The sequence below is a fragment of the Trachypithecus francoisi genome, unplaced genomic scaffold (assembly GCF_009764315.1).
Source record: "Trachypithecus francoisi isolate TF-2019V2 unplaced genomic scaffold, Tfra_2.0 Lachesis_group0, whole genome shotgun sequence".
Taxonomy (NCBI): Eukaryota; Metazoa; Chordata; class Mammalia; order Primates; family Cercopithecidae; genus Trachypithecus; species Trachypithecus francoisi.
This window is the reverse complement of record NW_022681453.1, coordinates 136876635-136894552: the sequence shown is the minus strand read 5'-3', so window position 1 is coordinate 136894552 and position 17918 is coordinate 136876635. Positions and strand designations below refer to the sequence as shown.

Genomic DNA, 17918 nt, shown 5'->3' with positions numbered 1-17918 from the left:
ATTAACCACTCACAGCCATGGTGGTTTTCAAAGAACCACAGATCCCCAGCTCCCAAAAGCAGAACACTAAAACCAAAAGAGGCCCAGGACATACCTGTTAAACCCAAAGGCAAGGACAACCTTGTGAATTCCTAAAATCTTAGAACTGAGAGGACAGAATAAACTAAGAGGGTGACGCCATTGTTACCTCCTATCAAATATTAATAATGCTACTATGTTTAATCAGGATGCTGGAAACCATACAATCAATTTCTAATGTTACATCATTCTCTGGTTTTTGAGAAGACCTATCCAAAGGAGTTATTAAGAACCCAATTAGGCCTTTGCCAAAATTATTTAACCTCTAAAAGCAATACTTCAGAAATAGCACTGTTTCAGAAAGCAAGTTGGCTTCAGAAAATCTTTTTTACCCTTTCTTCATGTGCAAGTTAGTAGCTCTGCTTAAGAGCAAATATTTCCTATCAACCTGCCTCCCACTCCTTTGATTCAAAATAGTCAATGAGTATCAATAAAAGGAATAGACAATATGACAAAGAAGTGGCTCCAATATATTACCTGAAGACCTTTGGGAATCTAAGAAGGAAAAATGAATATCTCAAGTAGGACTCCGATAGTGCATAAGTGAAGTCGTGGGATATTATGAATGAAGCCTTTCAGATCCTCTGTTCCCAGGTAAGGGACAATGGCTGAGAAGGTAATAACAGCCTGTGGAGGCACCTTCTCTGATACCCACTGAGATTAGTTAACCGAGGGAGTCAAGCACGCCAGCACTAGGATACCTCCTGAATTTAGGTGAATACACTGAGCAAGGTTAGGTCCAGACAAATCTGTGAGTATGGTGAAGTTTGCTTTCATTGTCTTCTAACTCCTTTCTGTGTCCTGATTGAACTCCAGCCACCCAAAGACACCACCATAGGTGACATGCCTTTTATACAACTAATTTCCTCTGTTTCATACATTTTCTAACTACTTCCATATATCAATACTTACCTGTCCTACGACCCTTCTACTCAGGCTCCTTAAGAGGGTCTCAGTTAATGACTAGGTAATCTGTCATACAACTTGCTGTTAAAGTTTTAGTGAGTAGTTACTTCCTTCACAAATGAAACTTGCCTAATCTTGTGCCTTTTTAATGCTTTTTAAACCTTTTGGTACCATAAATTTGTCACATTCCACATTTTTTTACCTCACATCACAAATAATCTGGATTATTCATTTATGGGTTGTTTAGGTCAGCATTGATCATTGTGTAGTCTGTGTACTATCTACATAACTGTACCTTGGGGGGAGGGGTGGTGAATTCTTACTAAAAAGGCAGATGCCCAGGCCTTAGTGGTGACCCAAAAACCATATTCTCTAGGGGCATCTTTAACATTCTCCGCCATTGACTCTTCTTCCTACTAAATCAGTAAATATCATGTGATACCTACACACAGTAGATGCTACAGAAGTGCTGGGTATCAGAATACAATTAACACCAACTTATAAACAGGTTCACTTCCAAATAATAAAAGCTCTAAAAAGTTGGCGTGCTGATATACCTTCAGAACAGTAAATAAATAAATTAATTAAAATAAATTTAAAAATTGGTCAGGCATGTGTATGTTGGGGCAAGAATATAGGGGAAATCTCTGTACCTTCCCCTTAATTTTGCTGTGAACCTAAAACTGCTAAAGAAAAAAAAGAAAGAAGGAAAGGGAAAAAAAACCTAGCCTACTAAGATAGGGTAGGTGAACATGTTCATCTCTGGCCCTCTTTTTGTCTCTACATGACTCACCTTGCTTTTGCCGTCTACTCATCCTATCCTAATGTCCCTTGTAAAACCCCAAACTCCTGTGGTAGAGCCAGTAACTCCCTGCTTATGGTTTTCATGGTCCCATGTACATGCATATTACGAAAACATTACGGCACTGATCCCTACACGATGACACCTATTCTATTATATGGTCCTGGTGAATCCCAAATAACACAGCTTCCTCGTTGCCATATTCCCTTCCCCCAGCACATCAAATGGAACTTTACAGGTATGCAATAGGATTTGTTGAGTAAGTGAATGAGTGAATGGTATTGCCACTGAGATTGACATGAGATGAAGTGTGTTGGGAGGATAGATGGGTCCAATGGATTAACCTCTCCTTTTACATATAAGGATATTGATTAGAGTCACCATTCCTTATCTCCCTGAGGCACAGGCATTGAGGAACTCATTTATTCAATCTGTTACCATGGTCTATAATCTCAATTGATAGATTAACAACTTCCAGTTCTATTAAACAAAGGAAGCAATGGCCACAGCCACCCGAAGTATGCACCAATAGCATCTAGGAGGAAACCAGAAGCCACACTAGGTATTTCAACCAGAGGGGATTTAATGGAGGGAGTTGATTACACAGGTTGGGTAATAAGGCTGAAAAGGGCCGTGGAGACAGCCCGGTGTTAGTAAACACAGGAAGCAGCTACTAACCTTAGGGCTGGGGAACAAAAGGGAAGAGATGGTGTTACCAGAACCTAGAAGCTTTGACGGGGGACCCCCCACGACTGGCGCCTGGCCCTCTGAGGGGGCTGCTGCGCGGCTGTTGCTTGGACTTCTGAGGGGGACGCTGCTTGGCTGGCGGTGGTCGGACCTCTGGGCGGGGGCGTGGCTGACGCTCAGACCTTGGAGGGGACCGTGGCTGACGCTCAGACCTCGGAGGGGACCGTGGCTGACGCTCAGACCTCGGAGGGGACCGTGGCTTGGCTGGCGCTCTGACCACCGCGGGGGGCGCAGCTGGTTGTTGCTTGGGCTTCTGAGGGGACTTGGCACGGCGGCTGGTTCTGAGAGGGCCAAAAGAAGCTGGAGGCGGGAGCCAGGGCTCTCCTCTGCTGCTTAAGCGACGCTGGCAGGAGCTGGAAACAGGTAGGAAGGCCCTGCTCCCCCACCCACCTTCCAGTCTCCCTGGAGTGCCTTTCGGTGTCGGAGCCTAACCCGGAGCCGACTAGGGGGAAGAGTGGGGGGCGGAGAGGGAGGGGCGTGCCCGGAGCCAAGACCACGCGCTGTGCCCAGCCGGCGCCGCGGGGCTGGGCGGCCGCTCACCTGGTCTTCTGGCAGGCGCAGCAGATCCAGTCCTCCTCTTTCTTCTGGTAGAAGCAGCCGCTCTTACAGATGCTGTATTTCCGATCCACTATCTCCTTCTTGGAATTGAGGAAGGTGAACGGCGGGCAGCAGTGTATGCTGAAGTGCTCGGAGTACTTCTGGTTTTTGGAGAGTCTGGGACCCTCCTTGGCCGTTTTCTGACTCATCTTACTGGAAATCGCCGATGCAAGGAGACAGAAGGAGACATAAACGCACATCAGGCAAGGGAGCCCTCTACTCAGGAAGCCCCCTGCTACTCCCATAGTCCAAGGTAACATTCAGGGTGGTCCTACAGAGCAAAACTCTGGCAGAGCAACTTCCCCCCAACTCCGTGGAAAGGAGCTCTACTAAGAGTTCATTAATTTTCATTTGTGTATTTTTAAAAATCCTGTTTTCAAGGAGAAAAATAAACATGGGCTCTTGTTTTCCTTATGTTTTAGAGACCCATGTAACGTAGGAAAACATTTAAAACCAAACATATTCTTGACTAAATAATATTCTAGAGTTAGGAAAAGGCTTTTCTCTAAAAAGCAAAAAAAAAAAAATTTATTATTGTTTATTATTAAAACAATCATCAGTCATGCAATAAAATACTACACAACAAGGACAAAGAACAAACTGCTGACCTGCTGACATACATCAACACATTTTGATCTCACAGACATAATGTTGAACAAAATAAGTCAGACACAAGAAAACAAGCTGAGCTGTATGATTGATTTTATATGAGGTTCAAGAACAGGCAAAACTAATCGATGGTGCTAGAAATCAGAGCATAGTTATATTTGGAGAAGGTGGGTTCTGACTCAGAAGCGGCAACAGGGGAACTTGCTGGGGACTGAAAGCATTCCTTTTAGGAATGTGACAAATGCAGAAATAGTCCTACCTAACACTACAAAACACTGAAGCCCACAGGGGACTTACGTGACTATCAGTCAATAAGAATCAACATAGTTAATGGGCATAAACTGGATACTGAGAATGTCTCTGCTCTCAACAAACTCAGGGTCAGGTTGGAGACGCAGATGTGCAGTATGTAATTACAAAACAGTGTGATGCTGACCAATACAATTGTGTACAAAGGTAAAGGAAATCATGGGAAAAGGATGGATTCCTTGAAGACAGAACCTATAATCTGGGTTTTTAAGGATGAGTACAGAAAAATAACTAAATAACATTGAGGGGATATTTTAATTTTTTTGTCTGTTGGTGTGGTTGTCTTCTGCTACAAATAGAAATGACAGCTGAGAAGCAGGTAGAATGCAGTTACAAATACATTGTTTTTGCATCTCTGTGGTCATCCAAATTGTGTGTCACATCTGTTATGGATGTTAAAAATACTCTTTCCCAATATTTCACTTGATTTTATCATGCAAAAATAATTAGTTTTATGTAATTAAGTATCTTAGATCTTATTAAAGGTTTTATATTTTTTCCAGAAAGTTTTCCCCATTCCATCAGCTTTTAACATACTCATATGCCCCATTTTTTAAAAAAAATCCTCTCTGGATCCTGCTCCCATGTCTTTTTGCTTCCCTGTTACCCTCCTCTTTTGTATAGGCAAAGTTCTTGAACAATTATTAATACTTTTTCCCTCCATCTTTACATCTCCCACTCACTCACTCATCAGTGTACCCCACTGTGGCTCCTGGTCCTTTCCTCCCAAGGAAAAATGATTCTACATAGCTCCCCAGAGACCTCCATGGTGCTAAACCAGTTGTCTTCATATTTGGTCTCCACCTAAACTCTTTCCTTTCCTGTGACACCACATTCTCTTAGATCTCCTCCTCTATCTCTAGTCTCTCCTTGTCCCTTTCCCTTATAGGCTCATCTGCTTTTGCCAAACCTTTCATTTTTTTAACCCTAAACTTTTAATGTTGGAGTTATTTAAGGTGTAATAAATACTAAATGATAAATGAAGTTAACTTCGCCCATTTAATTTAACATTTATTATACACTTTGGTTTTGTCTGGCACAGTGCTCAGTTCACATACTGGACACAAAGCTAAATCATGCTTAGTCCAGTCCTCAAGAAACTTATCCACCAGTGGGAGATACAGGCAAGTTTAAGTGATTAGAATGCACATAATGTGCTAATGGCCAGAAAAACCTCATTTACTGAGACCAAATAAATACAAGTCACTGAGATGAGGAAGTGGGTAGATCAGGTAAACATCCTGCTCACAATGAGTTCACATTGTAGATAGAGGAATGTCCACAGACATCAGTAAGTGTGATACAAGGCCAGCATGCTCTGGAACATGAGAATGTGCTGGCGCAATGACATGAAAAGTCCACAGAAGAGAGGGCAATATGTTGGGCTAGAGAACAAGGTGAAACTTCATGGGCAGAGGCATTTCATCTGGCCAAAATGAGGGCTTGGGAATACTGATACCTAAGCAGATACACAGTGAATTGCATTACCCCTGAGAGCCCTCATCCTATCTACACTGCAGATTTGGAAGACGTAATAGAGCCAGGACACAGGCATTGAGGCAGGTGAAATGTGTAACCTGTGTGACCGGGAACACAGTCATGCCATCAGCTAATGAGAGGTCTAAGTAGATGAGAAGGAGGGAGATCATCTCATTGGTCTGAAATACCATCAGTTTAAAAAGCCAAGGACATCCACAAAGAAACGGGCATTCTAAACTCAGGACCTAAAGCTCTCGTCTTGAAAGCGCTTCACCTCATGGAAGGGGGCAAAACCTTGGGCATGGATGAGATACCTGTGAACTCAGCGAGGAATCAGTCAAGGGAAGGCTTCCAGGAGGAGGAGTGGACGTGCCTTCAAGCTGCGGGAAGAAGGAGTAATGGAAATTCAGAAAGGTAGGATGAGTAGCAGTCTCCTAGGAGAGAAATTGCTGAATTTTTAAAAGGAGATGATCAGATATATTCAAAGGAGCCCTTTATCCAGACAGGTATGTATAGACCAATGAGAAGCTGCAGCTGACTTATAGGGTCAGATTCATTGCAAAGACCCCAAACGTCTGCCAAGCCCTTCCCCAAGTCCTACATAGGTCGCTAAGTTCATCTAGAGTTTCTCTTTCCATCAGAAATAACAAAATGAAACACTTTAGGACTAACCTTCAGGAGTAATTTCTTCAGCTTCTCAGCACATAGAGACTGTTACTCAACTCTTCACAGGCAACTCAGACATTCCCAATTGTTCCGGCCTTCTAGGGTCACCTTTTCCAAACAGCTCAAGCACCCATCACAAATAACAGAAAATCTAGCTCTTGTCCTAACTGTTTAAGAAATATGGGATAAGGAGATTTGAAGATCTGAATTCCTTCCCTAAATGAATTCTCAAATCCCACTCAGTGCTCCAGCTGATGTAACGCCTGGGTCACTGTATGCCCATTTGCACTCCTGCCCAGTCATTTCTTCCCCCCAGCACTTTAAGGGAAAATTATTTCTTACTCTGTGACAACTTCCCTCACTCCCTGTCTCCCCTGACCATGTCAGGCAGAGGACAGCACCACCTCCAGTTATCCATCAATGCATGGTCCTGAAGGAAAAAGTAATTCCCTTCCCTGGAAGAACCTCACCATTCCCAGCACAACCACCTGAAAATGCATCCAACTTTCAAAATAATATTTTCTCCCTCCTTTAGTAAAATGTTTATATTTTTGAAAAGACTGGTGGGCAGATCACGAGGTCAGCAGATAGAGACCATCCTGGCCAACATGGTGAAACCCGGCCTCTACTAAAAATATAAAAATTAGCTAAGTGTGGTGGCACGTGCCTGTAATCCCAGCTACTTGGGTGGCTGAGGCAGGAGAATCGCTTGAACCCGGGAGGCGGAAATTGCAGTGAGCCGAGATCGCACCACTGCACTCCAGCCTGGGTGATAGAGCAAGACTCCGTCTCCAAAACAACAACAACAACAAAAACTGGCCTCCACTTTTCCCTGGTGGCAGAAATACAGCACTTAGTAGGGGTACCTGGTTAAGTGGTTCTATATACTGCCTCCTCAACTATCCGCCCCACGCCACCCTCCAATTTAAAAACGTTAAGCCCCACATGCTAAATGAGAGTCATCGTTTCCTAACACACCAGGATTGCTAGTAAATTCCTTGGAAATACAGGCTGTTAAATTAAGTTTAGCCTAAAGCCACATCCTTACATATTTTAAGTTCCGCCTAACGGTTTATTTGTACATAGTAAACTGTAACCTAACTGGATGTGTACATTGTAACTGCATCTTATACCAATCACAGAGTTTTGGTCAATCACAGACAGCCAACTGTGTTCAAATAAGGCAAATTCCAGCTGTAACCAGTCCAGCTGTTTCTGTACCTCACTTTCGGTTTCTATTTATCACTTTCCTTTTTCTGTCCATCGATGTTTTCTGACTGTGTGGCGGCCCTGGAGTCCTTCTGAACCTAATCTGGTTCTGGGGACAGTCTGATCTGTGAATTGTTCTTTGCTGAATTAAACTCTGTTAAATTGAATTTGTTTTATTAAAGTTTTTCCTTTAATAAAGCAAATAACTAACAGCGAAGAAGTAACAATTTACTGAGCACCATTGTGTATGGTTGTTTTGCATACTTTATGTCATTTTATAATGTGGCGTTATTAACGAACTAAAGATGGAAAGTCTAAGGAACTCGACTAAATCTATAAGCCAGTAAGAGGCAGCAAGGGATTTGAATCCACATCTGTGTGACTCCAACATCCCGAGGACTTTAGCCAGGTCCAACACTGCTTTGTGCTTCCTATAGACTCAACCCTCCTCCCAAGGAATAGGATTCCAGGTGCTGGGCCCAGACTAGACTTCGGGGGACTAGAGATGGATCCAGGGGTGGGATAAGGCTCAAAGATCCATGGGTCTATGTCCTAGGGTGAGAAAGACTGAAAATTGGGGAAACAAATCACTCCAGAAGAGAAAGACAAAGAATGGAGTTTGGAGGCTTCACAATAGAAACCAGGACTTCTCGGCCAGAGCCAGAAGGGTCCCTGTCCAGGACTAGCAGTAAGCTTGGGATGGGCCCTGAGGGAAGTGTGACCCACAGGCACTTCTGCAGCTCCTCCCCTCCAGTCCATTAGTGGATTAAAAAATCTATATTCACTGCTGAAAGTTAGAAAACTCAGATGGATGAAAATAATACGCCCAGTGCGGTGGTTCGTGTCTGTAATCCCAGTGCTTTGGGAGGCCAAGGCAGACAGATTACTGGTCAGGAGTTCAAGGAGGTCAGGAGTTCAAGACCTGCCTGGTCAACATGGTGAAACCCTGTCTCTACTAAAAATATAAAAATTAGCCAGGGCAGGTGCGGTGGCTGACGCCTGTAATCCCAACACTTCGGGAGACTAGGCCGGGCGAATCACCCGAGGTCGGGAGCTCGAGACCAGCATGACCAACATGGAGAAACCCTGCCTTTACTAAAAATACAAAATGATCTGGGCATGGTGGTGCATGCTTGTAATCCCAGCTACTTGAGAGGCTGAGGCAGCAGAATTGCTTGAACCCAGGAGGCAGAGGTTGTAGTAAGCCAACATTGCACCATTGCACTCCAGCCCGAGCAACAAGAGTGAAACTCCATCTCAAAAAAAGAAAAAAAAAAAAAATTTAGCTGGGCATGGTGGCAGGTGCCTGTAATCCCAGCTACTCAGGAGGCTGAGGCAGGAGAATCTATTGAACCCAGGAGGCAGAGTTTGCAGTGAGCCGACATCATGCCACTGCACCCCAGCCTGGGCAACACAGCGAGACTTTGTCTCAAAAAAAAAGAAAAAGAAAATAATACAAATTCATAAATTCTTACCCCATGGTTAGTCACTTGTAAAATATGTTAACCTTTTTTCTTTGAGAATATTTACATGTAAATATACAGTTAATAAAAAGTAGGACCACACCTTACATATTATTCAAATTTATATTGTTGAAAAAATCATTCACTTTTCAAGTTTATGTTACCTGTAGTGTTCTCTTACAGTTTTTTTAATTTGTAATAAATCTGTAATTATAATCTTCTCTATAGTTTATACTCTATATTTATATTTTCTCTCATTTTTTTTTTAGTACTTTTGTCAGAAGTTATCTACTTCATTTTTTTTTTTCAAAAGTAAGGAAGTGGTTTTCTTCTTTGTTCTTTTTTCCCCCAGTTTATTCATTTCTGTATGCACTTCTTTTTTTCTTTTTTCTTTCTTTTTTTTTTTTTTTGAGACAAGGTCTCACTCTGTAGCCCATTCTAGCTAGAGTGCAGTGGTGCAATCACAGCTCACTGCAGCCTCGACCACCTGGGCTCAAGCAATCCTCCTGCCTCAGCCTCTTGAGTAGCTGGGACTACAGGTGTGTGCCACTACACCCAGCTAATGTTGTTGGTTTTTTTTTTTTTTTTTTGCTGTAGAGACGAGATCTCCCTGGGCTCAAGTTATCCTCCCACCTCAGACTCCCAAAGTGCTGGGATTACAGGCGTGAACCACTGCACCTGGCCTATAATTTCTTTTCTTCCATTTTCTTTATATTTGTGTTGTTGTTTTTTTTCCTTATTGAGTCAAATGCTTCATATATGTACATTTATGGCTATAACCTTTTCCATTGTACAGCTTTAGCTGCATACCACAAATATTAAAATAATTTTTAATCTTCATTTTAATTATGGATGAGTTCTTCTTCAATTCATCAGTTATTCCAAAATCTATTGTAAAATTTCCAAATGTTTGGAGCTATTTTTGTTACCTTGGCTCCTGATTCTAAGGCAGTTAGAGAAAGCAGTCGCTATGACAGTGACCCCAACAGTTGTTCATATTTGCTTTAGGACCTTGTTCTACCTGTGCTTGCAAAGACTGTGCATTTCTGGAAACAATCTGGGATTGTTTAGTGAGGATAAAAATGTGCACACACTGTAGTCTAGCAGTTTATTCCTGGGTGCAGCAGCCATCTTGGACCACAGCTCAACCTCACAGGTGAAGCCACTTCCTGTGAGGTGGTGGAGCAAAAATACCAGAGGAGCCTGAATCCTGGAGGACTGTGGAGTTTGCTGTTTCTGGCCTGGACTCTTGAACTCTGAACACCTTTTTTCATGAGAAACAAACAAACTTCCACCTTGTATAAACCACTATTATTTCAGTTACATGTAACCAAATACATTCCTAATTGGTTACATTCAGTTTCCTGTAATAATAACAATGAACTCAGAGGGGCTTTGAAAATATGAAATGAAATAAAGTAAATAAAAAATTGAACCTAGCACTGTAACTAATGTAAATAACTTACTTACAAATTATATTTTCCTTTCACTAATGAGAATTCATTTAAATGACCTGTCTAATCCTGCTGAATGTTTTAGACACACTCTATTTATCTCACTGTGTATCTCTGATGATACTTAAGCATTAATCACATATTTATTTACTTTAGTGGTTAAAAACAAATTATAAACACTGCATGACGTTTTCACAAAAGATACCACCTAATTGCAAGCAAAGATAATTATGAACTCTGGCAGGATGAAGAAAAAAAAACAAATTTTAAACTGTAAAATATAATCTTCTCCAGGTTTCTATATAACTTAAAACTAAAGAGGAGAGAAAAGTGAAGTAAGTATTCAAAGAAGGAGAAGAAAGTGAAGGGAAGCACCCAAAGAAAGGAGAACAAAAACCTCTGCACCATTTATTGAGCATATGTTCCATATGCTTTATATCTAACATTTGTAATTCCCCAAAACAACCCTCCAGGTAGTTCCTATTATCCCCATTTTACAGATGAGAAAATTGAGGAAGAATTTAAGTGAAATCCCCAACATCATACACTAATAGTTTTAAAATAGCAAACTCATAATGGTTAATATGACTAGTAGACTGCCCAATATCCACTCTCCCCTTACTCAGTAATGAACCTTGATTTTGTTTGGCAGTGCTATATGCCTTGTTTAATCTATACAATTCCCCCATGTGACCACATTCTAGTCAATGAAAAGTAGGCAAAAAGTCTATGGGAAGATGACCTTTCTTCAATAATAAGGCTTTTTATTCAAGAAGGAACCCTCGTCTGGTAAGTGCATCCAGCCCAACCCAATCATTCCTAGCCCCCAAGAGACAGGATTATTTCAAGCCTTTGGAACTTTTCCCATAGGGTTCCTTCCCCTGTCTTTTACCACTTAACAGCTGCACAACAAATGCCTCCATTGCCTTGAGGTTCAGCTCAAAGTCAAGACACTCCCTGAGAGCCTTTCCAGATCTGTCCCTTCCCCCAAAGAGTAATGATCATACCTCCTTCCTTTGTGTTCTGTGAATAATTCTAGGAAAGCCTCTAGAAACTCTAGTGCTACCTTTACTGTTTCACTGTCTCCTTAAATTTTTTGTCCTTAATCCTGTTCAATGCCTGATTCAGAAGATGTTTGATTAAAAATGAGAGAATGAACAAAGGGTGTCTTTCACAACAGCTGCAGAGCCCTTAGCCACTTATTTCCTGTCCCCAGATGCTCTCTAGCAGTCCCGTGTTCCACTGGGGACTCTGCTCTGGTTCAGGCAAAAATGTCTGTTCAACAGAGGAAGGGACCTTTCTAACTAACCTTGAAAGTTCTAAAACTGGGCTCTTTATGAGAAAAAGAAAGATTTTGTGAACACACTATATCTTTTTCTAATTCATGCAAATTAATTAGCTAACTTTAATCATTACATGCACATTTCATTACAAATCCTAATGGTGGCATTAAGCTCTATGTAACCACCAGTGTCATAGTATCTATAAACACAGCTTTACCATTCCCTAAAAAGGCTGCAGGAAGAAATTAAAACCGTGAGTATAAAGTGGATTTTTTGCCCTTCTTCCCATCCTTCCTGCTTTCTTTTTATCATCTTTTCTGAAAAAAGCAATTGGGATGTGGCATAATCATGTCATGAAAGCCGCAGGTGACCCTTAGTTCTGGGAAGTCCTCTGGAAAGGAAAGAAAATGCAAGTGGTAAGTTGACATGCTGCAGCCCACATACCCCTTCATATCTGCATGGCATCACAGGAAGTCAGACATGTAAATGGGTACAGAGTTTGCAGAATGAAGGGTAGATGCAGATCAATATTTCGAAAGCAGAATAGTCTTCAATTATTTCACTAAGCTCCCTCACAACCATGAGCAACAGTCTGTTCTTCTCTTGGTATAAAGAACTCAACATGGGAAGAACAGGAGACATAAAAAACTCAACATGGGAAGAACAGGAGACAAGCTTTGACCTCGACTATGCACCCAGGACCTGAACCCTATGCGAGAATAACACACTGGCTTCAGATATCAAAGCCTCCAAAGGAAAATAATGATCAGTCTCCAGATCTACTATATGAATTAAGGAATGGGATGTTTAATGTATACTTAAGAAAGAAATTTCAGGTTAATAAAGAAAGCAAGAAATTTCAAATTTATTCAAATCGAGATTGATTTTACAAAAAAAAGCACAACTTTTTTTTTTATTTATCTGTAATTGTGGAATTGATGTGATATTACAAGCCCAACCCATGATGAATGTTGGCTGAGAAAGAAAGTGGAAGGGAGAGAGCAACCAAAAATAAGTTTATAGTGCCTTGGTCACTTCTAGCTGAAACCATCCCTTCCTACCTTGTAGTCAGAGTTCTGTTCCCTAACATGACTATTTCTCACCTCCCTCTCTTCCTTTTCAAGGTAGATAAGAGTATGAGAAAGCTGAGTATCTTCATGGCAATGAGGGAAGGGGTGACTGGTCTGGGTGGTGTCCTCTGCTGGGCCTTGCCATGGGGTGCCTCATCTGGTCTCACCCACCTTTCAGCATGAATGACACACATTGCATACTGACCACTTGACCCAACCAAAGACACTGGTCATCAGGCTCCTGAGTCAGTAGCCTCCTATTCTGGTCCAGCTGTCCTCTCAGCTCCTTCACATCTATTCTAGGAAACGTTTGGTCCCCATACATTATGAGTGGGGAACCAAGAGAGTTATTCTGAGTCACTGGCTTAGACAGCCTGCCAACAAAAGCTGTGCCGTCACTCACAGTCAACGCTGGATGAGGCTGAGGGCAGCCTTTTCTAGAGGCTTGCAGTGCCCCCACTACACTATTCCTGTTGCAGTGTGTCACTGCCCCTCATACACACACAAAACAAATTTAAACATATCTGGATGATTCTACCACACCATACCACATCCCCCACCGTGGTTTTGAGGTTTCAACTAAAAAAAAGAAAACAAACGTCTGCCTCCTTAGTTTTCTCTCTCTCGCTTGCTTTCTCTCTCCTTTCCCACTCTTCTGTGGGCTAGAAAAACTCTTCTTTCTGCTTTCTCCTTCTCCCTGGCAAAGACTCAACATCTAGCCTACTCTCTTTTCACCTCCAGGCACCAAACCTGAGGCTCAGCTTTCTTTGCAGAAAGGACATGCATTTTACACCATCGAGGAAACTCAGTGGTCTGAGTTGTCTGGTATGATTCTTGGTATGTGAGCTGCCAGACAATTTGAAAGCAACGATTACAAAAACCAAAAATGTATTATTTTGCTATTTCCTAAATCATACCCACTGAGAAGCATAAGTTGTAAATAATAGCTAATAATAGTACTACTGATGGAGAGCTCACTGTGAATCAGGCACTCTTCCAAGCTCATGACATTTATCATCAATGTAACCCTGGTAATAATCCTACGAGATAGATTACATTTATCCTTATTTTACAGATGAAGAAACTGAGTCCCAGAGAAGATAAGTAAATAAGATAAGCACAACTTATGATTGACCAGTGAGATTAATTGTCTATTATAATCCGTACCACTCTGTTCACACAGGGGAGATGGGACCTCAGTGACATCATCAATTTGTCACTCACAGTCCAGAGGATGATATCACTGCGATATATCTAACACTAGAGAAAGGGTGAGGATAGTCATAATAAATTACCTATCCCAAGCCTCTTTCTTTGTTCCCACTTTAAGGAACAGAATGGAAAAGTGTTCCCTTCAGTGACCTAAGAGTGTGCTCCACAGGACAAAGAATTCCCCCCATAAATTCACAAAGTAGAAAAGACTTGAGCAAATAAGGTCATGTTCTTCCTAAGCCTTCCTTTTCCTTTTTCTCAATTCCTTCCAGTACATGGCTGTAATTTCTCAAAACCCACACCATCACCTCATGTGCCTTCAAATGATTAGAAAAAACTGTAAGGAAGAGGCCAGGCACAGTGGCTCACACCTGTAATCCCAGCATTTTGGAAGGCTGAGGCGGGCAGATTACCTGAGGTCAGGTGTTCAAGAACAGCCTGGCCAATGTGGTGAAACCCCATATTTACTAAAAGTACAAAAATTAGCCAAACATGGTGGTGCATGCCTGTAATCCCAGCTTACTTGGGAGGTCGAGGCATGAGAATCGCTTGACCCTAGAAGGTGAAGGTTGCAGTGAGCCAAGATCACGCCACTGCACTCCAGACTGGGTGACAGAGTGAGACTCTGTCTTAAAAAAAAATGAAAAAATTGTAAAGAAGAGATGGAAGTAACTGGGAATTACAATTTTCATAACTGGTTTTAAGAACAAGATGAAGTGTCTAACATTTAAAATACTGAATTTTTTCAAAGCATGAAGAATTAACTTTGAGTCTTAAAATATTTATCAATCTTTAATGAGTTTTTGTTAAACCTTGCCTCCATTTCACAATTTGATATTTACTCTTTGAATATCAATGCCCTTGAGAGCAACAAAATCTTTTAACCTTTCATTCTGTGAAGAGAAACAAAATAAAATATATTTTCAGTAAGAATAATAATATGCACGAAAAATTGTAAGTGGAATTTTCTAACTGATGAGGACAGGGGGAGGATAGTAGGAAAATCCCAAACTTTATTTCTGCGTATTCCCCAGAAACAGGAGTGGTAACAAAATTACCAAAACAGAAAAAGTGAAGCATTCACTATTCTTTATCTTTCCTAAAGTCAGCCTAGCTTATTAAAGAAGAGAAGATGAGTGGGGAGATCTTGTACGTTTGCAAAGTATGCAAATACAATGTAAGCAGTAAGGATTTGATTGTTATTTAATTATTAATATTCTTATAATTAGCTAATTACAGAAATATTTTGTAGTCATTTGAAGACCAACTGAATATTAGACATCCATTTTTAAAGGTGCTTATGAAGAGGTTGTATTGACAAAAGAAAATGCTTCTATAATATCAACTGAAAGCAGCAGGAAGCTAGGTCATTAATTATATGGCAGAAACTCAGAGTGGCCAGCCATCCCAGCTGAAGTCAGTTAACCGTCAATGTGGTAGTCAGCTCGAAGGAACTTACAGCTCCCTCTGTTATCCTCAGTCACCTTCAGAGGTAGCACTCTCACCAGGGGCCAGGACAGGAGCCAGGGAGGGAACCATACACCCAGATCCTGCCTTGAATAGGTGAGATATATCAGTACCCTGGAGAGCAATTCTTGGTGCTAATTTTGACCGGGCACGGTGGCTCAAGCCTGTAATCCCAGCACTTTGGGAGGCTGAGACGGGCGGATCACGAGGTCAGGAGATCGAGACCATCCTGGCTAACACGGTGAAACCCCATCTCTACTAAAAAATACAAAAAACTAGCCGGGCGAGGTGGCGGGCGCCTGTAGTCCCAGCTACTCGGGAGGCTGAGGCAGGACAATCGCTTGAACTCAGGAGTCAGAGGTTGCAGTGAGCTGAGATCCGGCCACTGTACTCCAGCCTGGGCGACAGAGCGAGACTCCGTCTCAAAAAAAAAAAAACAAAAAACAAACAAACAAAAAAGATGTAAACATTTCCAAAGTGAGTTCATAACTTCATGCATTTCTTACTACAATCACCAAAGGTCTTTTGTGGTATGTGATGATCTGATTTGATGCAAGGGCAAAGGACAAAGGACTAAGAAAATTCTGGGGCCAGGCGCAGTGGCTCACGCCTGTAATCCCAGTACTTTGGGAGGCTAAGGCAGGCAGATCATGAGGTCAGGAGATCGAGACCATCCTGGCTAACACGGTGAAACCCTGTCTCTACTAAAAATACAAAAAATTAGCAGGATGTGGTGGCAGGCACCTGTAGTCCCAGCTACTCGGGAGGCTGAGGCAGGAGAATGGCATGAATCTGGGAGGCCAGGCTTGCAGTGAGCAGAGATCACACCAATGCACTCCAGCCTGGGTGACAGAGCAAGACTCTGTCTCAAAAAAAAAAAAAAAATAGAAAATTCTGATAAGAATGACAGGACTTTTCATACCAGATATCCAAACACATTACTAAGCAATAGTAATTAAAACAGTGTGCCATTGCCCAGAAATAGATAAGTGGAACAGTTCTATTCAAAAATAGAACTCAGAAACATATCCATATTAACAAGAGAACTTAATATATGATAGGAATATTATTATAAATTGGTAGAGGGCAGATGGATTCTTCAACAAATAATGTTGGTAAAATTAACTTGCAAGGAGAAGTGATTACATCAAAATTAAAAACTACTGGCTGGGCATGGTAGCTCATGCTTGTAATCCCAGTATTTTGGGAGGCTGAGGCAGAATCATTTGAGGCCAGGCTGGAGTTTGAGACCAGCCTGGGCAACATAGCAAGACTATCCCTACTTTTTTTTTTTTAATTAGCTTGGCATGATATCACATGCCTGTAGTCCCAGCTACTCAGAAGGCTGAGGTGAAAGGATCTCTTGAGCCTGGGAGATGGCGGTTGCAGTGAGCTATGATCACACCACGGCACTGTAGCCTGGGCAGCAAAGCCAGACCCTGTCTCTAAAAACAGAAGTTAAAAAACAAATAAAAGCTACTGTACATCAAAAGACACAATAAATATAGTCAAAAGTTAAGGAACACTGGGAGAATGCAACACATATAATATACAAATAATTCCTACCCAGAATATTTAAAGAACTCCTACAAATCATCAAGAAAAAGCAACCTAAAAGAAAATTGGGCAAATCATATGAAAAGGCAATTTACACAGGAGGAAGTCACGGATGACCCATAAGCATATAAAAATACATTCAAACTCATCAATTATCAAAAAGACACAGATTATAACAATTGATACCATTCTACAAGAATCAGATGGGTAAAAGTTAAATAGCCTGACATCAAGTGAAGAGACTTGTAGACAAACAGGAACCCGCACACACAGTTGGGGAAGAGCCCCTTCAGAGGAAGTGGCTGGAAGTATAGTATGTACTTTTATACTGAACACTACACATACACTACACATATGTATAGTAGCATGTATCACAACAGAGGGAGTATTTTTATTTTATTTTATTTAATAGAGTCAGGAAATGGACGGACTACCCTAAAAAAAGACAAGAAGAAATTAGAGCAAATACCCTGGAAAAAAAATTATAATAGCAAACACGTGGAATGAGATACAAACCAGGCACTGTTCAAGGGCTTTATGTATTTAACTTATTTCATCCTCATAACCTCATAATAGCCCCGTTTTGCAAATGAGAGATTCAGAGAAGTCAGATAACTCGACCAAGATCACAGAGCTAGTAAATGGAGTCCCAGGACCCCAACCAAGGTAAACTAGAATGTATGCCTAACCCTGACACTATGCTCCTTCTAACACAGCAAACGTGAACAGGAGGAAAGCAAATCATAAAGTCTATTTTATAGACTAAAAGGATTATTTTATATAACTTGAGGTTACAAATTAAAAGACCAGTGCTGGTATAGAAGAAAATATTCCAACATATAAACGTATAAAGTTTTAGTAACCAGGATGTTTACATTAAAAACAAACTGTAAATTTTTTTTTTAAAGTAGACAAATTGAGAAATAATAGAAAATGAGGTATCTTTTGTAGCTAGCAATCATAGTACAAATATTCTTAACTATGTAGTACTCAGAGAAAGGCAAAGGACA

The 17918-nt window shown here is 41.3% G+C and overlaps 1 protein-coding gene across 5 annotated transcripts in view; it reads right to left on the bottom strand.

Annotated features, from left to right (window-relative positions):
- Positions 1-17918, bottom strand: part of MOBP (myelin associated oligodendrocyte basic protein) — a 58816-nt gene that overhangs the window by 24442 nt on the left and 16456 nt on the right. For 2 of the 5 annotated variants that reach the window (XR_004437248.1, XR_004437250.1), the window contains exons 3-4: positions 3074-3283; positions 2465-2814 (exon numbers count right to left, since the gene is read on the bottom strand). Coding sequence is in view for 1 of the 5 variants with exons in the window: in XM_033212114.1 (XP_033068005.1) it covers positions 2499-2814; positions 3074-3279 (522 nt within the window). In the remaining 4 variants the exon portion in view is untranslated. Of the gene's footprint in view, positions 1-2351; positions 2815-3073; positions 3284-5841; positions 5908-17918 lie in introns of those variants that run through there. The other 3 variants (XR_004437249.1, XR_004437251.1, XM_033212114.1) reach the window with 3 other exon arrangements.